At 38.3% G+C, this 12,698-nt stretch overlaps 1 protein-coding gene across 1 annotated transcript in view; it reads left to right on the plus strand.

Moving 5' to 3' along the window:
* LOC104543301 (ryanodine receptor 2-like) overlaps window positions 1-12,698 on the plus strand; it is a gene marked incomplete at its 3' end in the record, with an annotated part of 48,549 nt that overhangs the window by 1,068 nt on the left and 34,783 nt on the right. Inside the window, exons 2-4 of the mRNA XM_010187881.1 lie at window positions 4,220-4,344; window positions 5,031-5,109; window positions 6,065-6,177. Of these exons, the coding sequence (XP_010186183.1) occupies window positions 4,220-4,344; window positions 5,031-5,109; window positions 6,065-6,177 (317 nt within the window). The remainder of the gene's footprint in view (window positions 1-4,219; window positions 4,345-5,030; window positions 5,110-6,064; window positions 6,178-12,698) is intronic.

Genomic DNA, 12,698 nt, shown 5'->3' on the forward strand with positions numbered 1-12,698 from the left:
TCCCTACAGCCTGTGCCACCAATTCCATGCTGCTGTTATGGGTTCTTTGTGGGATGAGGCAGGAAGCTATTACATCACTCTTAAAACCTCACTGCACTATCTTGTGTGATTTTATAGAGGGGCTGCTTCAATTCCTGTGTTCTTGTGACAGATTTGGAATTTTTAATTCCTTTCCTGGGTGACTGGAATTGTCTGAATAGCCACATGCTAAATGCAGTCAATTGCTGTCAGGGTTTCTGAAGCATAAAATTTCTGAATAATGACAATGTTATGAAAGCTTTGTTTGTACACACACAAACCACTGACATAACTATCCTGTCTAGTTACACATTTTGCCATGTTTGTCTGTCTCTGGTACCTCCCTGAAGCTCATAGCTTTTTCCTTTTTCATACATTTGGAGATTACGTAGACCTGTGAAGAAAAGTCAGGACAGAAATGTAGGCGTTTGCTTGCGGTAATGCACTTGTTGGTCTCAGGAATGTTTTTTCACGGCTGATCTCCTGGAAAGAATGGAAGAGGAATACCTGTTTGGCTTGAAATCTCCTTGGACGCCACAGGGTATTCACCAGTCTCTAAAAAGCTCATCGTATGTGGGGTTCCCAGAAGCACGAATGGCTCCAAAACGCTTGCTCAGTGTCACTGTGATTAATTTCCTGCAGCTCCTCATGTATGACCACAAGTGTAGAAACGCAACCATAGGCACAGTGGTGCCAGTGCTGCTGTGTGAATTAACATCAGATCAGTGAAATTCCTGGTTTAATCTGTCTGGTGATTGCGTGTCTGTACATGTGCCAGTTGTGTATACACAGAATTGTGTAGGGTTTGTTGGGTCTTGTATAACATATCTTACTGCAGCAGTAAAAGATAATTTTTTTTTGTTTAAAATAATAGTAACTATTTCAAGGTATGTTGCTTCTATCATTTGCATATTTTACAAGATAGCTTGTAATTTTTAAGGTTTTTTTGGATTTTAATCCTATTTCTATTAAAATAAAACCAAGGAAAAATATTTTCCAATTTTAACTTATTTTCCTTCTTTACTTTTTTTTCAAGATAACACTCTTCGCGTCAAATTAAGCATCTCAGGTCTTAGTAATCTATTCTCATTGCCAGATCTAACAATGCATTGAACTTGAAAGCTGTTTATGTATTTGGAATGCTAATTTCTTCAGCTCTAATTGTTGTTGTATTCCAAATTGCCTTTGCTCAGGCAATGGCTTTTGGGTAATGAGATGATTCCGAATTAATCTTGTATTCCAGCTGCAGAAACATTAGACTAGAGATGGGCAGTGTATATGAAGTTTTCACAGGTGGTGTGTATTTGTCCTTTATGCTTTCAATCTCATGATAAATAATGTGATTGTTAAAAACTTACTTTCATTATAATACCATTCATGTATTTGTGCAAAAATCTGTGGGCATTACGGATTAAATTAGTCAGGATTGTGACTTCCAAGAAGTCACACTTGCAGTGAATATCAGTGAATTTTCAAGCTTTTGTCCATATTAGTGACTTGATTGGTTGGGTGGCTATGCCTGCTGTTGCTAGTGAGATATTGTTATTTGAATATTATTGGAAACTTGGTAAAAGTTCAGTGGCTTACCTCCTCTTGGAATGTGGTGTCTTTGCCACAGAAGTCCAATTGGTAACTTTGAAATTTTTTTTAAACATGGAAAATTTACATTTTGCAGCAACAGTCAAGGTAGGAATGCATTATTTTGAAGATCGACGACTCTTTCACTAGCCAACCATGGTCGAATAGCTACTTGTTATGCAGTTTCTGTCACAAAGATAAATGCTGAGCATTTAGTTAGGAGATAAGCTTTTAAAATAGAAAATTAACTTACAGGTATGTACATATCCTGCAAGGCAGACTCCAAAATGGAAGGCAGTTTCATAGTACTGACTTTCTTCTCCAATCTCTCCTGTATTTTTCTGTATTTTATCTTTTCGCTTTCCCTCCATGTGGATGGCATGATTATAGTTGCCTCTCAGAAACCTTTATGTGGAAAAGGCTTGAGGTGTTTTTTGCAACTCTGTTTTCTGTCTAAGAAATCAAAATGGCAAACTTGTTTGTTTTTTCTTCTAATGGGCAAAATAATTTTGGTTAAAAAGAGTGACTTCAATCCTTTTGGTAAAAATTATCTAAAAAACCACTTAACCATTTTTCACAGAAGAGACTGAAATTTTTTTGAAACACCCTTTCTCCTGTTGAGCTACAAATGGGCATTTTACAAAAGAGGTGCCAGACAGACGAATCAATGTGGCCAAAACAAGTGCAAGCTAACATAGCTGTGGTTTGGCTGATTATGGTATTCCTCTCATCTTTTGTACATGAGGTAACCAAGTCTATATGTTAGATATCAGATTTATGGCTGGTAAAACAGAGTAACTTTGGTAAAATTATCAGTGAATTTTCAAACTTTTATCCATATTAGTGACTTGGTTGGGTGGGTGGCTATGCCTGCTGGTGATAAAGCTTCTGGACCGATCTGAAATGTTGGGATTATTACCAAATGTCTCATTCTTTCCCTGAGCCTTTGGAAAAAGTGATTGTAGTACTGGTAGTTCAAAGCTAAATCTGTGTGTCTTACTGTCAAGGTTGTGTTTGTGACAAAGACCATGACTTTTATTCTTTCTTAATAAAAATTCATGTCTTTCAGTCTTGCAGAGAGATTACTGAATGTGCCTGCCTACATTTGAACTGCTGTGCAGTTTGTTGAAAGTCAGAATATACCTTGTGTCCATCAAGATTCTGCTGAATAAAGATAAAACCCAGAAATTCCTGACAGTTTATTGTTTCTTTTTAAGTGCTCACTTTTTCAGCACTTAGTGCTCTTTTTTTTTTCCTTGACCAAGTAATTCAAAGATCATCAGATATGCTAATACAGAAAAAGTAAGGAAGGACAACCAGTAAATGAGGAGGGGAAATAATTGTATGTTGCCACGGTAGCCATTCCATTGAGCTGATCTTCAGCACTGAAATTAAGCTGCCAGAGAGATAACACAGTGTGATTGCTTCCAGTTTATTCTGTAATGAATCTGATGCTGCAGTCGAACAAGGAGGTCAGGCTACTGTGATAAAAGAAAGGGTATAAATGCTGTGTATAAGAAATCAAATAAGGACTCCTATATGAGAGAATAATGATGTTTATGGAGTTGTCACATTTATATATTCAAAAATATGTATTTATCAATATTACCTGAAGAGTGTGATGTGTATAATGTGACATGAGATGTTCTATCAGAGGAACCTGGACTTAGGCTCTCGACAGCATCTTGTCTCTCAGTCTCTGCTGCTGACCTATGTCAGTCAGCTGTGTCTCAGGCTAAGGAACTCACAGATCTTCAGCAGAAGTTGAAAGGTTGCTCATGCTTTAACAAGATTTTTTATTCTTTCATGAATGGCTAAACTGATTTTAGATAAATAGAAACTGTAATGGAAACACTGTGAAAAACATGCTTAAAGTTTCATGGGATAAAAGTAAATTTTACTACTTTATTTTCTTTCACTCAAGACCTAAGCTGCATTTCTCAAGAGGAACATTTACTCAGCCATGATTTCTGAATTTTCAGAACCCCCAAAGCCTGTTGCGTTGGCTTGGGTGCCTTTGAGCATTTACTTGGCCTAGCAGATGCAGAATTTTGTCTGATGGGATTTCAGCATGGTGGGATGAGCAGTCGGGAGGGAGGTTGATAAGCTTCACTGTGGTTGATGTATCATTAATACTTTCTGGTAAAACAAGGAAAATACTTCAGAGGCTCCCTCTGCATTCCTTCTGTATAGAAAAGTATAACATTGGAGGGAAAACGGGGGAATATGAGAGATTTAACAATACGTAAGGGTGTTGGGGCTCATGTGACTCACATCAAAGCTTCTCTTCTCCAGAGGCAGAAGGAAGGAGGATTCAGGCTTCTGGAATATATCTTATACCAAACTGGTGATGGTACAAAGTACACTGTTTTCCCTCATCAGTGATTTGGAGCACTGATAATAGAAAAAGTCAGTAACTTCTAGATTTCCGTGTCCAAATTCTACCTTATATCTGCCCCAAGGACTTAAAAAGTCAACATATTAAGAGCCAATCAGAACTAAAGAAAATCTTCCTTCTTGAACTAATCCCAGAATAGCATTTCATCAAGAAAGACTTCTCTGTCATGGAGCAAATGCAGATTCTCCAAAGATTGATGAGGATTTCTTTTTTCTTTCTCAAAAGGCCCAATTTGGTGTCAGCATCACAGTATAGCACTTCTCTTTGTCTTTCAGTCTGCGCAAGGCGGTGGCCACCGAACACTGCTCTATGGGCATGCGATCCTGCTGCGCCATTCCTACAGTGGCATGGTACGTCATGGGACTTGATAGCAGCAATGATTTCTTTTTTGTGTGAAAGTTACGTTTGAAAGTGTCCAGACTATTGCCATTTACAAATATCTGGAGAATTATTCCCATCAAAGAGGCATTTTACCTGTGGTTAATGGAAACCTTTGGGAAGGGTAGATGCTGGTCATATCTTGCTATATCTGGCTCCATAGTGATGAGTTCTCTGTCAGCCTATTTTGAGTTGGTGATTTCTCATTTTTTTTTTTCCTTTGGATGTTGCATATCACATAAGCTGCAACTTAATCTTCAGCTGGCATCTGGCTGGCAACCTGAACATATGCTGGGAGACTGGGTGGAAAAGGAAATTCCATCTTGCACATATTTTGGACAGAAGCCTTACTCTTCAGTTTCCTGGTGAATTATACAGGTTCCAAACTCCTGAACCGAGCTGAAGTTGGCTGCAATCAGCTCCTTTATTTCCACTCAGGATAACCTGGACAGACTGAGAAGTTATTTCAGAACATAGATATTTGTCAAGTCTCCTTGAGTGCCATTCTGTTTATCAGGTGTATATGTTCTCGATAGTATCTAGTGGGGATAATTTAAGAATAGTTAATGCTGTGTTATAAGGTTGATGTTTTTTTTATATTTCAGTGGATTATCAAACATGACCAGAACTAGTAAAATATGCTTTTCTCTTCTGATAGTATCTATGCTGCCTCTCTACATCTCGGTCTTCAATGGATAAGCTTGCATTTGATGTAGGATTGCAAGAGGACACAACAGGTAAACACTTGTTTGAAAGACAATGTAATGAAGAATAATTTCAGTCTAAAAATCAGAAGAGACCTATAAATACATATAAATAATGTAAAAATGAAGACTGTTTTAAGAACTAAAGAAACAAAACTTTAAATTTCTATGTCTTCCACATTTAGTATCTTTACATTTTCTAATAGATCATGTAATTTCTATGAGATATGAACAAATTATTAATATTTAAATATAAAATTATAGTATTGAATATAAGTAAAGGAATATTTCCAAGTTGTTATTCCTGTACAAGCCTTCTGCTGAAAATTTTTTATTAAACTTGTATTACTTTAAATAAAGATTCTAATAAAGTTTTAGAACTGCTGGTGTCTTGGATTTATTTGTATTTTTAAGGCTGATACAGCTTCTTAAAATGGCATCAGTTTGGTTTAATTGCTTAATTAGAAATAGTAAGTTTGCTTGTTTTTTAAAGCCTTGCTCTTGTTATGAGTAGTAACAGCAACAATTGGACAGTTCCAAGATCAAAGATATTTTTTTTTCTGAAAAGCATGCTTTTCATTCAAGAATTGTATCTGAAAGCAAAGTTTATAGTGGGAATGAAATTTATTACTTATGAATATTCTGGGGAATTAGAGGCACTAACACTCAATAGAAGTGGAAAAACATAGTTTAATTTGGATCTATGAGATATTTCAAATATTATTTAAAGCCATATTGTAGATGCTTATTTTTATAGCTCTTAGTGATGAGTTGCTCCACTTTGTCCTAATTCTTGGCAAAATACGTTTTCTGTAGTATTTCCATCTGAGTTTCTGACAAAGTGGGGCAGGAGTGATGTTAGCTATTGAAAAAACCTGGACATTTGCTTTCCCCAACTGAAGACTGGATCAGAACATTAAGACTGAGATAGATGTGAAAGCAATGGCAATAATGTTGGGCGTTTTCTTTCTAACTTAATTCTGTGCAGGTGAGGCGTGCTGGTGGACCATCCATCCTGCTTCCAAGCAACGATCGGAAGGAGAAAAAGTGCGTGTTGGAGATGACCTTATTTTAGTCAGCGTCTCTTCAGAAAGATATTTGGTAAGTTCTGAAGAAATATCTCTGTGGTGCTTCCTTCACAGAAAAAATCAGTTAGGTGTTGTACTGAAGCCAGGTTTACATTTTCACCTCCACAAAAGTAGAGCTTAAGGTGTTTGAGCTGGGAGTTGATAGCAGTTTGCAAACCAAGACACCAAGACTGAGAGTCTGGAAAATGTGATAGTGATATGTGACTGATCTAATTTGTGTCCATTTTAATAGTGGAATGTAAGTTGATAAATCTACTAATGAAGAGGAAAATAAAATACAGAAAAAAAGAAATCTGTTCAAATTGCATAATTAAGGTGTTTAGAGCCCCTATGAGTGTTCAGAGGTTAACAGCACTATCATATATATGAATTAAAACTTTATTCCAAAATTTTGAAATGTTTAACTTTCTTACATATCCTTTCTTGGGCTTTAGAAGGTACACATTTTATTAAGATTTTCTACAGTGTAATATATACAGCTACTGATGTCATAATTAAATAAAATTAAAATCATTAAATATAAACATTTTACAACTTTCTGTGGTAGCTGCTCTTTATCACTGGTTTAAATAACTTTCTTCCTCATCGAGATATCTCCCATTTGTTTTGTAATTAAAGTCTTAAACTGAAAAAAGGATCTTTAAAAAGGAACATTTTTTAGCTTTGTCAAGAAGGCTGTCTCAGATCTGCATATAACATTAAAGTTTATTCTGTATTATTCACTGCTATGAAACATTATTTTTGAATGTTTTTTACAGTATTTAGAAAAAGGAGTGAAGAGTTTAATAAGACTTAAAAATATTTCTTTTCTTTTTGATAAATATGAAAATATTCTTGTCACAAATATTCCAAATATATTTGGAAATACATGGAGAAATGAGAATATAATTATTAGAATGTAATTGTAACTTCTAAATTAGGAGCTCAGTAACTCATCTGGTGAGTTATTTTTCATATGTAGGTGTTCCGATCATCTTACATTTAAAAATTATTTTTATTCACAATTTTTATGAGGATTGTAATTAGACTTACTGGAAAGGCAACTTATTCTGGACAAAATTAAATAGAAATCTAATTCTTTAAGAAGTTTCATTTAAAGACATTGCATTTCTTTGAAATTCATTGAATTGTTGAAGTAGAATTTTGCTCCAGATTGGGTCTCTGTGTAGGTGTATGCCTGAACTCATATTTTCTGCCCTCTATTTAGTCAACCAACTCAGCCTTTTCTGTTATTTAGGGTTTGTGCCTCAACTGTTGATTCTTGAGGCTGTCATATGGACACATATATGGATATATATGGACTGTGCAGCAAGAGACATGATGCTGACTGCAGACTGACTTTCCTCAACACATGGTGTTAATGTGTACACTGCGTCTTCCACGCAAATTATCAATATACAAAAAAAAATTTATATTTTCAGTGTAGAGAGAAATGACACAAATCTATGTCTTTGATATTTTAATCTCTTTATTATAGTCTTAAAATTGTTTACAGCTAGGTTTTAATGAATAGTTATTAAACCTATTTCAGTTATTCAGCTCCAGTCTGATAGTAAGAAGGAGCAAAGATTCAGCAAATTAATTTTGCTCTTAGGTGCACTCACCCCAACATTTTTATGAACGGTGTTTTATGAACAGACTAAATTAAGAGCTAGTGAACTACGTAGCTTCGCAGTCATGAAAATATTTGTGGTTTTGCTACCTACTCAGTAGTTATATTAGCACTGTAAATAAAGCAGTGATACTTTTATGAAAATTCAAACAGTTGATAAAGACTGAATTAGTGAGCTATGAAAGAGTGAATATTTTTCATGAAAGCTGTCTCTCCATCTTTATATGTTCATCTGAATACATTAGTCTGTCTACAAAATAATTCAAAGGATATGACTTCTAAAAGAACCACCATGTTTTCATTTTGAGTGCAGTTTCATGCCATAGCCCTGTAGTGGGTTTGCATGACAAGGTTTTGATAGCCTGGGGGCTACGGGGTGGCTTCTGTGAGAAGCTGCCAGAAGCTTCCCCTGTGTCCAATAGAGCCAATGCCGGCTGACTCCAAGATGGACTCTCCATTGTCCAAGGCCAAGCCCATCAGTGATGGTGGTAGTGTCCCTGAGATAACATATTTAGGAAGGGGAAAATAAACTGCTGCACAACAACGGCAACAGAGAGAGGAGTGAGAATGTGTGAGAGAAATAGCCCTGTCAGGAACAAGGTCGGGGAAGAAGGAGGATGAGGAGGTGCTCCAGGCACCGGATCAGAGGCTACTCTGCAACCAGCTTATGGTGAAATCCATGGTGAGGCAGGCTGTTCCTCTGCAGCCCATGGAGGGTAACAGTGGAGTGGATGTCTCTCTGCAGCCCATGAAGGGTAACAGTGGAGCAGATATCCACCTGTATCCCATGAAGGACCCTGTGACAGAGCAGGAGGGTGCCCGAAGGAGGCCGTGACCCCATGGGAAGCCTGTGTTGGAGCAGACTCCTGACAGGACCTGTGGAACCGTGGAAAGAGTAGCCCACTCTGGGGCAGATTTACTGGCAATACTAGTGACCCTGACGAGGGGACTCATGCTGGAGCAGTTTGTGAAGGACTGTAGCCCGTGGGAAGAACTCACATTGGAGAAGGTTGTGGAGGACTGTCACTTGTGAGAGAGACCCCACACTGGAGCAGGGGAAGAGTGTGAAAAACCACATATGTTAGAAAATGAAAAAAGTACGGCACTGATATATTTGATGAAGTCTTTTAAATATACAGTCACAGTGGCTTTTTGTGGAGCTCAGTCTCTGTGCTGGTAGAAGCGTGGTGGATGTGTTAGAGCTGAGTGTCAGTGGGGCCGTGCAGGGAAGCAGCTCTGTAGATGCCATCTCAAGCTGGGATTGGTGGTAGGATGCTTAGTTAATTATTTTCCTGGAGAATTAGATTGTAGATGTTGTGGTCCCAGAGCTGCTTGGTCTTGAGACCCACAGCTGAGGTGAATGAAAGATGTGCTTGAACATTGAAACTGCATGTAATGCAGTGTGCAGTGGGAATTGCGCAGGTCCTTGGTACCTCAACTTGGGCATCCCAAAGTTATGAAAATGTCTTAGTGTGATCTATGGACCTCCACTCCCTGCTGGAAAATGGGCAATAATCCTCTTCCTTTGGAGTCTTGAGAAAATGAATTAATTATCTGCTGTGTTTTGTTGAAATGCTGCAATTGTTGGTAGCAAGAGAAAAGGAAATTAACAATTCTCTCTTCAAAGCTTTGAAGAATTGACTATATTGCATACAGCATGAGACTGAAGACTGAGCAGAAAACAAAGCGCTGAGCAGTGGCTGGTGAACTTCTTTATCCTATTTATACAAGGCAGCACTCGTGAAAGAAACTGTAGAGGATGATGCCATTGTGGACTGCGATATGATGCATTCCTCAGAAGCTGTTCTTTTCCCATAGCCTGCTTTGTTTGATGTTTCCTAACTTTTGATACTTGCTTCTGTAAAATTAATATTCTTTTAATGAAAGCTCTTGTCTCTGATTACCCTAAATGATAATCATGTGGGAGCTGATGTACTTCAGGTTTCTTGTGGTTCGAGCCCAGAAGGAGATCTTATACTAAAAGGGGGGATGCAGGAACCCCCATCCGCCCCTGATGGGATCCCTGGGCTCTCCTGCCAAGCACCTGCACTTGCCTTGGGACTGGATGATCCTCAATGGTACTGATTTTGTAGAGCTTTAAACACATCTGAAACTTTCCGGTGTTTGCCTACTTTGGGTCAAAATTTAGATAAAGACTTTTTGTTCTGCAGTGTAAGTTTGCCCATATTTATTCAAACTTTTTCAAAGTGTTCATGAATGTTTCAGTGAATATTGCCACTTTTAGACATAAACACAAAAAATTATATAGAAACTTTACGAAGATGCGGTTATTACTTCTAGTTCTTAAGTTCTAAGTGGTTATCTTTTTGTTCTAGAGACAGCGCATCTAGTTTAACCTTTGGATTTTTGCTGAAGCTTGCTGATTGGTTCATCATATTTATGGGTGCAAAAAGTTTTTCCTCTCCCTAACCAAAAAAAAAAAGATGTGGGGGCGAGCAGAGTATCAGTAATCCTGATCGCTGTAATACTTTTAAGACAGCTGGGGAGAAAGAGGACATAGTGAGGGCTGTCAGAGTCTCCAGGTACCGCAGAGAAACGGTTTGCACTGGATCCCCTCTGTGGCCTCTATCTCTGTGCCAGCTGATGTTGTCTTGGTTAGTGCCGCTGCTGTGTGTGTTCTGGGATGTGCTCTGACTTGTACGCGGTTCTTAAAGTGTACCAGAAAGTAAACTTTATTATTTTTCTTTTTTTCTTTATTTTTGGAACGGCTTCAGGTTGAAGGCAGAGGCATCCTAATGTAAAGTGCAGACAGAAATAGATTCTGCTGGATCGCTGTCAGATGCTGTGAGGTACATTAGTCAAGAGGAAGCCTGAAGCAAACGTTTTGCTTTCTTTATGTTTTTCTCTGCACACATGCACGTTTTGAAGAACAGAAGCTGATGCAGACTGACTGTGAAATTTAAAACATAACATCAAGTTATTTAGACCTATTGTAAATGCAGCTCTGCTGCTGCAGTTGCTGCTGAAGGATTCTTGTGGCAATTATCAGCTGATGCCCAATCTCTGCAGTGAGCCTGAATATGTGATGTTCTTCATGAAGGCTTAGGAGCAGAGGTGTGGTTGTGCTACTTTTCGGCAAAGCAGTGCAGAATTTATAACATGACTGTGAGTTTGGTTGGGAAACCAGTATTGTGAGAGATCTGAGTCATGAAGTTTATCCGTGAGAAGCTTCCTGCAGGCTGTGGTGTTAACCTGTGCTCATCAAATACCATAATTAATTCTGAAAAGTGATTAAAAACCTATGGTAAGTTAAACACTGGTTTAGAAGATTATTTCTATTAGTAGGGAAGATGAACCTAGCTTTTTGGTTGAGCCTGGGCACCAGTGCAGAAAAGATGTTATTTGGGTGAGACAGAAGGCTAAAGGACCTGCCTATGAAGACGTGCGCCAGGATTAGAATAGGCAGCAGGATTCCTGAACCAAACACGTTTCTGCTCTGCAGATGTTACTGCATACCTGAAAGACATGTAGTACACATATGGTCCTCTCTGATGGTGGCAACCTGCCACTCCTGCTGGGTTCTCTGTCATGCAGAGGTGTGTACAGTAGGTATGGAGGCTACTCAACATCAGTGGGGGTGTCATGTCCATATGCTGGACGTTGTGTTATGGGATTTGTTTCATTTTGATGTTTTTATTGTGCTGAAAGTACAAAAACAAGCAGATAAACTTTGAGTAAGTTATAGACAGGCAGCAGCTTGCTTTAAGAAAACATTGGGATTGTAAAGTGTAGCACAGAAAAGTTAGGCAATGCCAGGATTAAGGCTGGCATCACTAGTCTGTTGGGATTTTTTTCATATGTGGAATGTAATTGAATCCTTGAATTTCCATTGACAGAGTGCTTCCTCTACATGGTCAAAGCTTCATTTGATTGTTTGCTGTGAATGATGTCCAGGGGATGAGCACCACAGCTTCTGACTTGTAGATGCCAGAACTCCTGCCTTAAGTGGTAGATTGAGGGATGCAGCAAGTGGGCCAGGGAAGGGAAGGGGAGGAGAGGAGTGCAGAGCTATGCGTATACTTTTGATTTCTTTGCTGTGGTGGTCATGTGTTGTATTAGGTCATTTAAACAATTCTTTTTAAAGATGTAATTCTTGGGTGACTCAGCTTGAGACATCTGAGTTATAATCAGAGCTGCAAGTGGAGTCAAATGAGTGGATAAAAATAACGGATGCTCTGCAGAGAGATGTCAGCAATGGATCTGTTCAGTGTCCTGACTATAAGATGGAACGCTAATTCAGTTGATACCATTGTGAAAATAAGTTCATTAACATGTACAGAGCGCGCAGTTACAAGAAGTAATCTGGTGATGGCAGATCTGAATGACAGAGTTATCTCTTTTCCTCTTTTGCCCTGAATGATGCGTTTCCCACAAAAAGCAACATTTCTGCTTTGTTGTGCAGGTCGAGTTGCTCCTTGTCGCGAACTGGAATCTGTGCAGTGATCTCAGAGAAAGCCTACTAATATAATTAAGGTCAAAGTGTCTAATTGTGACAGCACTTGGCAAGCTGTTACCTGGCAGGATAAGCAGTTACTTCAAAGCAGCTGCGTATTTATAGAGTGCTCGGTTCTATCATCTTATAATTGTAAAACAACAGGCAACCACTCGGCCAAAGAAGAGAGTCCATTTTATTCTTGGGCGGGAAGTGACCTTTCGGGAAAAAATGGTTTTGGATTTTCTTGCATCATGAGAACTTTGTGCAAGAATCTATTTTGGGAACTCCCTTAGATGCCTTACAAAGTTGATTACTTGATTTCTTTTGATCTGGCAGCAGTTTTAGGAAGGCAGTGGCTCACAAGAAATAATGAAGTGGTAATTTATGCCTGAAATACCAATTTATGTCCCATCTCCATAAAGTGTGCAAACTTTATGGAAACTCTTGTTGTGTGTAGAAGGAAGAG

This window comes from Mesitornis unicolor, unplaced genomic scaffold (genome assembly GCF_000695765.1).
Source record: "Mesitornis unicolor isolate BGI_N332 unplaced genomic scaffold, ASM69576v1 scaffold22907, whole genome shotgun sequence".
Taxonomy (NCBI): Eukaryota; Metazoa; Chordata; class Aves; order Mesitornithiformes; family Mesitornithidae; genus Mesitornis; species Mesitornis unicolor.